Consider the following 14,935-nt stretch of genomic DNA (forward strand, 5'->3'; position numbering starts at 1 on the left):
GTTTATGGTGGTGGTTATGTGCTATGGAGTCGGTTCTGACTCACAGTGACCCTACATAAGGTTTCCGACACTATAAATCTTTACGGGAGCAGAGAGTCTTGTCTTTCTCCTGTGGAACGGCTGGTCGTTTCCAACTGCTGACCTTGAGGTTAGCAGCCCAATTCGTAACCACTACGCTACCAGAGCTCCTTTGTAGAGTTTCGTAAACAAATTTCTTTATTTTTACTTTAGCTGGCGTTTCATATTAGTGTGTGGGATGTGAGCGCATAAAGTTGAAACACAGTTGTTTATTACAAAAGAAGCACATGCTTGTTATAGACAAATTGCAAATTCAGATAAGCAATGGAAATGAACCTTATGGTCTCACTCCCAGACCAATTAGTTAGCATAGTGGAGATTTCCTTGGTTTTTCTACCATTGCATATGTGTGTATTTGCTGACATCTGCTCATTTGTCTCATACACATTTGTCTCTGGGTGGTGCAACTTGGCTGCTCACCAAGATGTTGATGGTTCAAATCTACCCTGAGGTACCCTTCTGAACTACCAGTCACTGAAAGTCCTTCAGAGCACAGATCCACTCAGACACTGATGGAATGAAAATGATGTGGCACTGACTCAACACAACTGGTTACATGTTACATATTTTCTGAGCCAGCCACTCACATTAGGGATTTGAGAAATATAAGCAAGTGGAAAGAAAATGAAAATGACCTCTACTTGTATGCAAAAATGCTTTCCCCACCTCCACATCTTCCAGTTGTTGTTGTTAAGTGCCGTGGAGCTGGTTCCGACATAGTGACACTGTATAGAGTTTTGAGGAGCGAACGGTGAGCTTGAACCACTGACCTTGTGGTTCAAACCGACTTTGCAGTCCAGCACGTCTTCCTATTGTTGTTGTTGGTGTTATTGTTAGGTGCGGTCAAGTCAGTTCCGACTCACAGTGACTCTGGCTGGTGAGCTTGAACCACCGACCTTGCGGCTCAAACCGACTTTGCAGTCCAGTGCATTAACCCACAGCACCACACCTGGACTAAGCCTATCTTTGTAAAGAGAAATTCCTTACGAGTCAGTTACCTCAGACTCTGGCAGGGCTGTGGTGTTGTCAAAGGGATCTGCGCGTTCCAGAGGGAGCACCGGATGGGACCCTGGAAACCGAGGGAGGAAAGTACCACCCAAAGCTTGCTTAGACTCAGTAGTGTCTTATCACAGTGGGTAGGAGCTGACATGGAACCAGAACCCCAACTGCTTGTACCCTTACTGCCTGCTTTCCTTAGAGAACCTGGGGCAAAGTGGGTCCTTAGAAGATAAAACTCTACTGAATGAAAAGTAATTACCTGGAATTGCACCTCCCAGAGGTACCTGCTTTTAGTAGATTGGAGTGTTTTATTACCACCATGTTTCTAAGGCACAGCCTGAGTTGATGACAGATTATAACAGCTTCTTAGGGGTTTATTGGTCTCCCCCACTCCCTTAAAAAAAAGAAAGAAGCCAACAAAACCCTGATGATTCAGGTCATGCAGTATGTTTTAAAAGAGGTAGATACTGTCGGAGGAGTTTTTGTTTATTTAGTATTTTAATTTCTACTTTGTTTGCATGGCTTGTTTTAACCCTCACTCCCTATTTCCCCAGTGATTAATTAATAAGAAATAAAGACATTGCCAAAGTTTCCAGGTCTTATGAAAACATTTTAAAAAGTGTGTGTGTGGGGGGGTTGGGGGGAGGAGGAAGAGGGCCTGGAGGAGAATAGAAGCAAATTTTCATGCTTCTTTGGTTAAAACACAAACACCAAGAAAAGGAGAAGGGGAAACCCATGGCTTAGAGTCAGTAGGAACCCCTCACCTCTCAGTGGTGAAAATGGTAACTTAGCTGTTAATGGAAAGGATGGAGCTTTGAGTTTACCCAGAGGCAAACTGGAAGGAGGGCCTGATGATTTAATGATCTAGCTTGGGAAAATCAGCTACTGAAAAGTTCTGAGCACAGTTCTACTCTGATACACATGGGGTCACCATGAGCCAGTGCTGACCCAAAGGCAGTGGGAACAAGATGGATCTGGACAAGTTGGCCCCTCCCACAGTGCTCTGGTTTGCCTACACACAGAGACAAACACTCTTCTTCCATCCATCCCACTCCTTCCCAACACCGTGTCTCTCAAAACTTGAGGGAGTGTCTGCTTAGTCCCAACTACGGTCCAACAGGAAGCCTGTCTCATTCAGAACCCTGCTGTGCCCTTCACATGACTTTTGTGAGATCTTGTGAGACACAGATTTCTTGCAGTTCACCACAGCATACATAACATTGGAAAGTTGCTCTACTATGCTAACACTGATTTTTCTTTTTAAATTAATGATAAACACAGTCTCTTTAACTTAGCCCTGTGGGTTATTCCTGAAGCCCAGGTATCATCCGAAGTCAATCATTTACCTGAAAGGGGATCTCCAGTACTGTCCTGAAAGCCATTTTCTTCTCCCTAAAAACCAAAAAGCAACCTTCATTAAAATCATACCCACATGTGGACACAGATACCATCGGTTTTCTATATGAGAGAAATATCTGCCCAAACCTAAAGAAAATGGGTTGTAGGAGCCATGGTGTATGGGTGGTGAACTCTGACCCCCTCTAGAACCTCATCAGAGGCATTAGGGTTGGGGCTTTTCTTCCTTCGCTCAGTGTGCTGCGTGTTCCAAGTACCCCAAACACTAGACACACAATAAAGACTTACTAATGAATTACGGTCTCGATTAGAAAATGTATCAATGCACAAATCAGTGTGACTGACATTATGGATCATGTTTCTTATTTGATTCCATATCTACTTAGTTGGGTTACTACTTGTCAGTCTAGGTTATCATTCCTTTCCTTCTTTATTGTCCTTGATTATTTAAGTAGATATTGTTGTTGTGAAGTGCTGTCGAGTCAGTTCTGACCCATAGCGACCCTGTATAGGGTTTCCGAGGAGCAGCTGGTAAACCTGAACTGCCGACCTGCGGTTCAAACAGCTTTGCAGTCTGGCACATTAACCCACAGAGCCAAAAAAACAAACTGTTCAAAAGAAGTGTCTGAATTTCTTCAGAGGTACCCAGGTTTCTGCTCCAAGAACATCAGCAAAGCAGTCTAATTTCTAACTTTTTATTTTATAATCAATGCTGTGTTCTGATTTATGACTTGGAGAATTTACTCTGATCTGCTTGGAGGGCATCTAAGTGTTTTCAATCAAGTCAGCAGAGAAGCTCAATCTCATATACACTTGCTTATTATATTAACTCCACCTTTATGCAGCTAAAACCTAGAGGGGAGGCTAACATAGCCCCTGTATTCACAGTATTGCAGGAGAAGCAACAGACTGAGTTCAAAAGCCCCTGCTGTGTTAATAACCTTAGGTAGTCCCGTAGCAGCACTGGGTGGTAGGGGCCTAGTTTGTACACTGATAGGCTACTCAATTAGCTTATCCTTCAGGTACCTCTGAGTTTCACTGTATTTTAAACCGTGAAATCGCCTCTTAATCTTTCGAGACGCCTTTCTCAGTAATTCCCATGTCTCCGCAGTGCATACAGATTTGTCTAATCGTGAGCCGAACGTTTTTCCACACAGGAAGCACTCTCATGTCTCAACGGTTAGCTGTCCTCCTAACTCAGTAGTTCTTTCTTCTGTTTAAGTGCTCTTCCTCACCACTCTAGTGACTGGGGCAGAAACAACCTGCTCACCAAAAATCATGCCATGTCTTTGAATTTACCTGAAGTCACGCTTTCCTCACATTTTTCTCACTCGTGTAGGGGTGTGTGTGCATGCATATGAGAGAAACAGAGACAAAGACAGAAAAAAAGTGAGTGAACACAACAAGAATCTCCCCTCTGTGCAACCTTTTACAAAGCTAAACACAGCAGCTCCAAAGGGTTAGGGGGCACTATGTGTAACTCAGCAGATCCTGAGCAGACCTGTCTTTGCACATCTGCAAGCCTTCGGCAGGACTAGGCAAGTGTGCTCATTTATCAACAGAGACAAGGCTCCCTCATTGAACTGGAAACCTGCGCTGAAGAGGCAGAAACAGGTACTTGGGGCAGTTAGGACTGGACGGATTTTGAGGAAAGAATGAGGACCCAGCTGAGACATGCACTTACCTGTTAGGAAAAACGACTTCCCATGCCATAACTGATCTGATTTCTCACTAGCTGGAGAACATTTCATCAGAGCCAATGTCTGCCCAGAAACATGGCTATGATGCAGATAGGAGGCAAGACTCAAAGTGAATTGTGAAGACTGATAAAGGCAGAATTTAGATGAATTATTGTTTTCCAGGCATGAAATCAGGGGATTTTGATTGCCTCACTGAAACCATTCTGAGGTTTCCCCTCAAAGTAAATGCTTACATTTACTTTGCACTCTGTCAGAAATCTCAGGTGGTGCAAATGGTTAACATGCTTGGGGCTTAACTGAAAGATTGGAGGTCTGAGTCCCACGCAGAGGTACCTCAGGGAGGCCTGGATACCCGCTTCTGGAAAGTTAAAGAGCACAGTTCTACCCTAATCCACATGGGGCGTCATGAGTCAGAGCTGATTCCAAGGCAACAGGAAAAAAGGAAAAAAATACATACAAGTCTCCACATTGGAACCTGTATGCAAAGACAAAACAGCCTCAACCCTTGGCCTCAAGCTGCACACAACTAGTATACAAGGTGAACATGGCAGGTGGCATCAAGGGGTACAATAAAGTCAGAGGGAAGGGGGTTCTTCCACACAGACTTGCTGAGGTTTGGTGAGAGAGGACTTGGGAGGAAAGGGAGTTTGGCCCGAGGTACACTGAGCAGACCAGGGAGGGTAAATACAGAGGCCCTGGTTAAGGAGCAGGGCATTTTATCTTAAACAAAGACAACGAGAAAGGAAAAAGGGACAAATGGACAGAGGTGGGCTGGAAAGCCTGTCCGAGGATCTGTCTGAAGTTAGACCAGGAAGAAAGGTCTGGCAATCTACTTTCAAATATCAGTCAATGCAAGCCCTATGGATCACAACTGAGCGCCAGTCCATCATGTGAATGGCACAGGACTGGGCAGTATTCTGTTCCGCTTGTGCACGAGGCTGACTTGATGGCAACAGCAGTAGTGGTTTTATGTGCAGTGGAGTTGGTTCCGACTCATAGCGACCCCACATAGGGTTTCTGAAGCTGTAAATCTTTACAGGAGCAGAAAGCCCCATCTTTCTCCTGCGGAACCATGGTAGTTTCGAACTGCTGACCGTGAGGCTAGCAGCCCGACTTGTAACCCCTTTGCTACCAGAGCTCCTTGATGGCAGCTAACAACAAAAACAAAGAACACATGTTTGGTTATGTCTGCCTGGAATGTTAGCTGGTATGCTTGAGAACACCCTAGCTTTGTCCTTCAGCTGTGGATCCTGTGACAAGCTGCAGACACTGCACTCTACCAGTCCTGCTTGGATTTGTTGAGTGTTGTTGTTAAGTGCTGTTGAGTCCATCTGGACCCATAGCGACCCTGTACAGGGTTTCCGAGGCTGTAAATTTTTATAAGAGCAGAATTACACCGGAACAGCTGGCCTTAAGGTTTGCAGCCCGATTCGTAACCACTACGCTACCAGAGCTCCTTTTGCTGAGTGTTAGAGGGGGGAAATATCAGAAGTCAGGCATCTTATCAGGGTCTCAAGCTGCTCCTTGGTCATTCTGAGGTTTCCCCTCATTGTCCTCCAGAGCTCCCTGTGGATCATTACTCTACCACTCAGCTGGAGCTCTGTGTCCGTCCCTGCCCCCAATCCTCTGACATGCAAGCTACTGGGTTCAGGGGTCTAGAGGAGCAGTGAGTTGGCATGGAGGCCCCTGGCTCTGTGGCTCAGAGGATGGAAAGTGCTCAGCTTCACAGACGGACGCTACAATGTAAGCACTTGCAGTCCTTGTTAGGACCGACAAAACACGTCAGGAGAGCTTCATAAAAATGCACTGCTTTTGTTCATCAAAGGATTGTTTAGCAAAGTAAAGAGATAACCTAGAGATACGAAAAAATGTGCAAGAACCACATATCTGATTAGTGTCTAATATCCAAAACTGGAGTCCTGGTGTGGCGCTGTGGGTTAATGGGCTGGACAGCAAAGTTGCGTTTGAACCACAAGGTTGATGGTTCAAGCTCACCAGCTGCTCCTAGGAAACTGTATACAGGGTTGCTATGAGTCGGAACCAACTCAATGGCACTTAACAACAAAACAACATCCAAATTAGATTTTTTTTAAATTCTGCAACTTAACAACAAAAAGACAAACAACCCAATCAAAAAAATTTAGTCCTGAACAGACCTATCGCCAAAATGGCTTTTCAAATGACCAATCAGCTCATTAAAAGGTGCTCCACATCATGAGCCATTGTTTTTAGCTGCCATTGAGTCTGCCCCCAACTCAGGAAGACCCTATGCAAAATGAGATCCCAATAATGTGATCTATAATTTCATTGGCTGATTTTCTGAAGTAATTACCAAGCCTTTCTTCCCACTGTGTTATGTTATTAAGTGTCGTCAAGTCAGTTTCGACCCACAGTGACCCTGTTAAAGGTTTCTGAGGAGTGGTTGGTGAGCTTGAACCACTGACCTTGTGGTTCAAACCAATTTTGCAGTCCAATGCATGAACCCACAGAGCCACACCAAGACTCTGTTCTCCCCTTCAGCCATTACCAGACCCAACTCAACTCACTGCCATGGAGAAAACTTCGACTCACAGCGACCCTACAGAAGACAGCAGAACTGTGTCGTAGGGTTTCTGAGACCATAAATCTTTACAGAAGATAGTGTGTCTCATCTTTCTCCAGAAAGCAGCTAATGGGTTTGAACCACTGACCTTGCAGTTAGAAACCTAATCCTTAACACACAGAAATGGAAACTGGTATAGCCACGGTATAAAATACTTGGCCGTTCCTTGAAAAGTTGTACATAGAGTTACCATAGGACCCAACAATCCTAATCTTGCACATACCAGAAGTGAAGCAGGAATACAAACAGAAATCTATACACTAATGTCCTTTGCAGGGTTTTTCACAATAGCAAAACTGTAGAAACCATCAAAGTATCTAACAAGAGATGACTGTGACACTTACATACAATGGAACAATACTCATCCATTGTTGTTAAGTGCCTGGAAGTCTGTAGGGACCCACAATGACCTTGCATAGGGTTTCTGAGGAGCAGCTGGGGAGTTTGAACTGCTCACCAAGAAGTTAGCAGTCCAATGCTTATCCTATAGCACCAAACCAGAAAACATTATACTGAGCGAAACAAGTAAAATGTCAACTACAGTAAGAGCTAAAGTACTTGAAATAAACAAATGTATGGAGTCAGAGTTTTAGTGGTTACTAGGGGTGGAAGGGCAGTCCTGCTGTGGCTCTGTGGGTTAATGCGTCAGACTGCAAAGCTGTTTGAACTGCAAGGTCGATGGTTCAAGCTCACCAGCTGCTCCTTGGAAACCCTATAGAGGATCGCTATGGGTCGGAATTGACTGGATGGCACTTAATAACAACAACAGGGGTGGAAGGAGTCTGGTGTAGCACTGTACGGTTAAGCACAGGACTACTCACCACAAGGCTGGCAGTTCCTCAGAAACCCTATACAGGGTTGCTAGTCAGAAGTGACTTGATGGGACTTAATAACCACAACAACAGGGGCGGAAGGGACATGGGAAGGAGGAGTTTTGGCTTAGAGGACAGTGAATTTATGTTGAGGGTGGTGGAGTAATTTGGGGGAAAAAATAACAATAATGGTGCACAACATGAAAAGGGTACACTGAGGTACACAAGGGGATGGCAGAAAGTTGGTGGAAAAATTCAGTGAAAAGATAATAGAAGTTTTCCAGGAACTTTCAGGAGTCCACCTCATACATGCAGAAGTTGCCAAATTAGTGAATGTTTTGTTGTATATATATTAAATGTTTTATTGTGAATTATGTGATAGTTTACATGGGAGAACATTAGCTTTACATTCATCCTATCAACCAACCAAAGTGTACACCCTGCAAGCCTGCCCCCCACCCCCACAGCCCCTCTCTCTCTCTCTCTGGGTCTAAAGTCCCCAGCCGCTCCATCTGTGCATGTCATCATCTCTGCCTCCATTTCTGGCATCACTGCTTCTCTGGGTAGGGTCCTGCTCTCTGCTCTTCTCCCCTGATGGTCCCAGGGACCTCTGCTCCTAGACTGCAAAGTCAATCACGCCCCTCCTTTTGCTACAAAATGTCTACATTTCCAACCCTCACAGTCAGTCCTGATAGCAATTCTTCACCACAAAATACAACCAAAAGTACCACAAGGGCCCTTTTTCACAATATTTTCACAATAAAAAAAATAACAACAGAAACTCCAGACTAATTCAGGAACACAGAATAGTTTTTGGGCTGGAGCAGCAGTGGACTGAGCAAGGAGAGTCCCCAGAGAGCAGGGAAAGAGGAGGTGGGGGCTTGAAACACATCCTCTTCTCTCCAGAGGAGCCATGCCTGGGGCCTTGGAGCAGATGTAAGTTTTCTGGACTTTAAACCAATGCCGGAACTGCGAACCCTCCCACGTGCCATCTTCTCAATGCCTGGTCTCTGCTGAGGTCTACTAAGTACCAGCACATGATGCTTTGCACTGGTGAGCTCATTAATTCTCACAAATGACTGCGAGGGAAGCACTGTTGTTGTTAGGTGCCGTCAAGTCGGTTCCGACTCCTAACGACCCAGGATACCACGTGGTTGCAGGAGCAGAAAGCCTTCTCCTTATCCCGCGGAGTGGATGGCGGGCTCAAGCTTTGTGGCTTTCAGTCCAGTGCTTATCATTTGGGGCCACTGTGCTCCTGGGAAGGAAGCACTATCCTTTGACAAATGACAAAATACTGCATTTCTGTTGAAAAAAGTCTTATTTTAGTTCAGGGTGAAATTTGAGTCTAAAGTGTTGTTTTGTATAAAAGAACACTTTCTGCGTAAAAAAACCAGTTTCTAAAAATAAGTGAAAAAATAAATAAAAATTTTAGTTTATAAAATTCTGAGAGTGGAAGGGTAGGAAACTTAGAGTAACTTGTAAAGTAGCTTACAAACTGGTTTAGGGGAGGAAAGGGAATCACCGTATTTTATATAAATCAGCAGTATGGTCTTCAAATCTCCTTAGAAACTTTCAAGGCACCAGAGGACCCAACGCAATGCTTTATACATTTGCATATTGCCACTAGTTGTTAGGGTTTCTGAGTTGCTAGGTTCTGTCTAGTCAGTTCCGACTCAAAGCCACCCTCCACACAATAAACTGAAACACTGCCCGGTCTTGCATCATCCTCACGTTGTTGTGTTTGAGCCCATAGCTGCACCCACTGTATGAGTCCATTTCCTTGAGGGTCGTCCTCGTTTCCACTGGCCCTCTACGAAGCATGATGTCTTTTTCTAGGACTGGTCCCTCCTGGTGATGTGTCCAAAGTACATGAGACAAAGTTTCCTCATACTTGCTTCTAAGGAACATTCAAATAGGCTAAAGGAAACCTCCAACTTGTAAAACCTCATCCTTGTGAATATGGAGGAATCACCTTATGTTTTGGCAAATATGTTAATTGCTGTCAAGAATTTCTTGATCAGAATGCCAGTTGGTCAAGGCATACTAATTTTACGCTTTGATGGTTTGTAAGCTTGTTGTTAGGTCTCAGTTCTACAATAAGCGCTAAAGAAGAGTCACTCTGGAGACTGACGGCCTAGTGCTTTTACAAACAACAGAAATGCCCAGGCCAACAACATGGCCCAGTAAAAGCCCATCCCTCTGGGGTCAGTGAGTCAATGAGTCAAGGGTCCATGAGGATGCACTGGTATGGGACTGAGACGTTTGAAGATTGATGGAGAAGGGGCTGGTGGTGATGGTTGTTGTGGAGGCAGCTCTCACTCACAGCGACCCTTTATACAACAGAATGGAAAGTTGTCTAATTGTATGCCACCTTCACAATTGTAAGTGTGCGCGAGCTTACTGTTGCAGTCACTGTGCATTTTGAATGCCTTCCAACTGAGGAGCCTCATCTCCCAGTATTGTATCAGACAACCTTCTGCGCTCATCTACAGGGTTTTCATTAGCTAGATTTCAGAAACAGAGTTCCAGGCTTTTTCCCCTATTTATTTATTTTTTTTAAATTTTTATTCTAGGAAGCTCTAATGAAACTTGCCCAGATGGGTGACAATGCCAGTATTTCAAATACTGGTATCCTAACAACACTTCCCCAGTGACCAGACAGGTGTGAAACTGGTACCCAGAGGACAGTCTTCGGTGAAACAAGCTCTTTAGGACCATCTAGGTTGATCTTCCAATGTCTTTGCGTAACTAATTAATACAGAGTTCTAGGTCCATTATTTTATAAACTAAGGGGAGGGTAACTTAGTGGGAAAGCATGCAAAATTATGGTTAACATGATCAAAGCTTGAGTCTGGCTGGAAACAATCATGAAGAATACCATATTGCTGTTGTTAAATGCCGTTGAGTAGATTCTGACTCATAGCGACTCTGTATGGAGTTTCCAAGGCTGTAACTCTTTACGGGAACAGGAACACTCATCTTTCTCCTGTGGGTTGGTTGGTTTGAATTGCTGAATCTGTGGTTAGCAGTCCAGAGCAGATCCTACAGTGCCATCAGTTCTCCTACCAGGTGGTAGCACATCTAACTGTATGCAAAAAACTCAAGAAGAAATGTCTCTGATGCTTGTGACTTAAGCAAATCAAGGACCAACCTGAACCAATAACCCACTGCCCTTGAATCTATTCTGACTCATAGTGACCCTACAGAACTGTTTGTGTTTTCTCTTCTTGCCTCTCTCAAAAGGAGACAGAAACTGTGGCTGTTCATCCAGTCACAGCCATGCCCTCTAGAGCCCTACCAATTGGGCTAGAGTCTCTACCAGGTCAACAGCACACCAGGACAACAACAACAACAAACACCAGCTAAATCCACCCTGAACTGAACTGCACATACAGTGAACAGAGAAAGGCACACAAACTCATCTCCTAATCACATCCACCAGGTGGGAGTTGGAGAGTGCCTAAGAATACACCAACATACACTCATCAACTTAATACAAACACAACAATACACAATGCCTCAAAAGCAACAGACAGTTTCTGTTCACATGAAGAAACATGACAGGGTAGCTCAAACAAACAACCAAGAGGAAATACTAGAAAATGTTTTTGAGGAAAAAGAGGCTCTAGAACTACCTGAAAAAGAATTCAGGAGAATGATAATTGGATACCTCAAATCGATGAATAAAGAAGGTCAAGGACAACACAGAAGAATTCAGGACAGTACTACCAGGAACAATCAAACAAAATAAATAAAGGATTGGAGATTCATGTGGGACAGCATGAAGAGGATTAACATATGGGTTATGGGAATTCCAGAACAGCAAGAGACAAGAAATGCACAGAAAATATAGCTGAAGCACTGCTGTAAGAAAACTTCCCTAACATCATGAAAGATGAGAAAATTAGCATTCAAGAAGCTGAACTAACCCCAAAGAGGATAGGTCCAAAAGAAAATCACCAAGACATAGCATAATCAAACTCTCCAAAGTCAAGGACAAGGAAAGAATCCTGGAAGCAGCTCAGGAAAAACAAAATGTTACCTACAAAGGAAACTCAATAAGATTAAGCTCTGATTTCTCAGCAGAAACAATGTAGGCATAAAGGCAATGGGGAGATAGCTACAAAACCCTGAAACAAAAAAATGCCAACCAAGAATCATATAACCAGAGAAGCTGTCCCTCAAATACAATTGCAAAATTAGAACATTTTCAGGTAAACAGAAATTAAAGGAATTTGTAAAAATGAAGCCAACTTTATAAAAAATACTAAAGGAAGCCCTTTGGACTGAGGATCAATAACAACATACAACAACTGGAGATTGATACCCACAAAAACACCCAGAAGTCAGTCAAGAAATAAAAGTTTCTAGAATAAAGCAAAACTGTTGTTGTTGTTGTTGTTAAGTGCCATCAAGTCGATTCTAACCCATAGTGACCCTGTATAAGATTTCCAAGAAGCAGCTGGTGAACTTGAATTGCTGATCTTGCAATTCAAACGGCTTTGCAGTCTGGCACATTAACACACAGTGCTACACCAGGAGTCCAAAACAAAACTATAAAACTGAAAATAGGGAGTCAGAGATAGCAGTTTATAATGAAAATATCTACAAAGCAAAAAGAGGTAATAGTATAGTTACAGAATTACAAATGGTGAGGAAGTAGAGTAGATTTCAAGATAAAACAGACTGTCTTAAAATGGAGAAGAAATTAATAAATTACAGAATAACCTCAAAAAAACTTACCATACCTTCACATCAAATCAAGAAAAGGAAAATCCATAATGTTTTGCAAACATTGAAACTATGAAAAAATTGACAAGAAAAAGCACAAAAAAATGAACTCAGCACAGGAAAACATGCAGAACAAAGAAACCAGCAACACCACACACACACACACACACACACACACACACAAAATCACAAAACAAAATGACAGCAGTCAATTCATACCTATCGATAATTACGTTAAACATCAATGGATTAAATGTACCAGTCACGGAACAGAAAACAGAATCCTTCAATATGCTCTCTAGAATATATACACCTTATACAAAAAGACAAACATAGATTTAAAATGATAAAACTAATGGTCTCCCATGTAAACTATCACATATTTCACAATAAAACATTAAAAAAAACACATAGATTAAAAATGAAAGGATGGGAAACAATATAGCAAGCTAATGGCAATCAAAAACAAGCAAGCGTGGCGATACTAACGTTTGATAAAATAGACTTTAGGAAAAAAACAGCAAAAGAGACAAAGAAGGATATTATCTCATGATTAACAGGTCAACAGGACATAATTATAATAAATATCTATGCTCCCAACAAAAAAGTCCCCAAATACATAAATCAAACTCTAATAGCATTGAAGAAAGAAACAGATAACTCTACAATAATAGTTGTTGTTGTTAAGTGCTACAGAGTTGGTTCCAGCTCATATTGACCTTGGAGATCCTTTGCGGGAGCAAAAATTCTCATCTTTCTTCCATGGAGCAGCTGACAGACTTGAATTGTGGACTGTGTGCAATCCAGTGCTTATCATATGGAGTCACCACGCTCCACCACACTAATAGTAGGAGCTTTTAATACATCACTTCTGAAACAGGACAGAACAACTAGAAAGAAACTCAACAAAGACGCTGAGGGGAAAAAACAAAACAATTAATCAATATGACTCCACAGATTTATATAGAGCATGCAATACACATTCTTTCCCAGAGCACATGGAACAGTCTCCAGAACAGACTAAATGTCAGACCAAAAAGCAAGCCTCAATAAATTTAAAAACATCCAAATACTACAAACCATCTTCTCAGATCGCAATGCTATAAAATTAGAAATCAGCAATAGGAAGAGCAGGGAAACAAAATCAAATATACGGAAACTGAATACCCTGCTTAAAAGCTACTGTATAATAGAACAAATAAAAAAGGAAATTAAAAGATTCCATGAATCAAATGAGGACAAAAATACAACATACCAAAACCTATACGACCAGCAAAAGCAGCGCCTAAAGGGTAATTTATGGCAACAAACTGATATGATCCTCTGTTGTGCGGTGGAGTAGGTTCTGACTCCTAGCAACCCTCTACAGGGTTTCCAAGGCTGTAAATCTTTACGGGAGCAGAAAGCCTCATCTTTCTCCTGCGGCACAGCTGATAGTTTCGAACTGCTGAACTTAAGGTTCCCAGCCCGATTCGTAACCACTACACACATCCAAAAAGAAGAAAGAACAAAAATCAACACAGTAGCACATCTCCAATAATTAGAAAAAGACAATAATTAGAAAAATCCTGCAGTCACCAGAAGAAAATAAATGATAAAGATTAAAGCAGAAACAAGTGAAATAGAAAACAGAAAAATAAAGACTCAACAAGACAAGAAATTGGTTCTTTGAAAAGATTAATAAAATTAGCAAACCGTGGGCAAACCTAACGAAAGAAAAGAGGGAGAAAATAAAATAACACCCCTAAGAAACTATAAAGGTGATGTCACAACAGAACCAATGGAAATAAAAAGGATGATAGCAGAATACTATGAAGAGTTATAGTGCAAAATATTTGAAAAATCGAGACGAAAAGGATCTATTTTTAGAAAAAACACAACCTACTTAAACTAACACAGAGTGAAGGAGAAAACTTGAATAGACCTATAACAAAAGAAAAAAAAAATTGACCAGGTCATTTAAAATAACTCCCAATAACAAAAGAAGTCCAGGTCCAGATGACTTTACTGGTAAATTTGATCAAGCATTCAGAAAAGAGCTGATACCAATCTTACTCAAACTACTGTAAAATAGAAAAGGGTGGAAAACTTTCAAATCCATTTTATGAAGGAGCATAAACCCTCATACCAAACCAGGCAAGGACATCACTAACAAAGGACATTATAGACCCATGTGTGGTGCTGTAGAATAAGCACTCGACTGCAAGGTCCGTTTGAACCTGAAGATCGGTGGTTCAAACTCACCATCCACTCCTCAGAAACCCTATACAGGGTCGCTAGGGGTCAAAGCCGACTCGGTGGTACTTAACAACAATAATAGCATCCCTCATGAACATAGATGTAAACATTTTCATCAAAATCCTAGCCAACAGAATTCAAAAATATCAAAAACAAATGACCAAGTGGGATTCACACTAAGGATGCAAGAATGGTTTAGTATTAGAAAAACAATTAACATAACCTCCCAAATAAATATGAAGAAAAACGTGACATCAGGATTTGAGGAAGACTTATTAACACCCTGCGATATGCAGACGATACAACCTTGCTTGCCAAAAGTGAAGAGACTTAAAATACTTACTGATGAAGATCAAAGAGCACAGCCTTCGGTATGGATTGCATCTCAATGCAAAGAAAACAAAAATCCTTACCACTAG

General features: G+C 42.1%; 1 protein-coding gene across 1 annotated transcript in view; it reads right to left on the reverse strand.

The window, feature by feature from the left end:
* EDARADD (EDAR-associated death domain) overlaps positions 1-14,935 on the reverse strand; it is a 95,433-nt gene that overhangs the window by 10,488 nt on the left and 70,010 nt on the right. The window contains exon 5 of the mRNA XM_006872012.1: positions 2,424-2,469. Within this exon, the coding sequence (XP_006872074.1) occupies positions 2,424-2,469 (46 nt within the window). The remainder of the gene's footprint in view (positions 1-2,423; positions 2,470-14,935) is intronic.

The sequence above is a fragment of the Chrysochloris asiatica genome, unplaced genomic scaffold (genome assembly GCF_000296735.1).
Source record: "Chrysochloris asiatica unplaced genomic scaffold, ChrAsi1.0 scaffold00179, whole genome shotgun sequence".
Lineage (NCBI taxonomy): Eukaryota > Metazoa > Chordata > Mammalia > Afrosoricida > Chrysochloridae > Chrysochloris > Chrysochloris asiatica.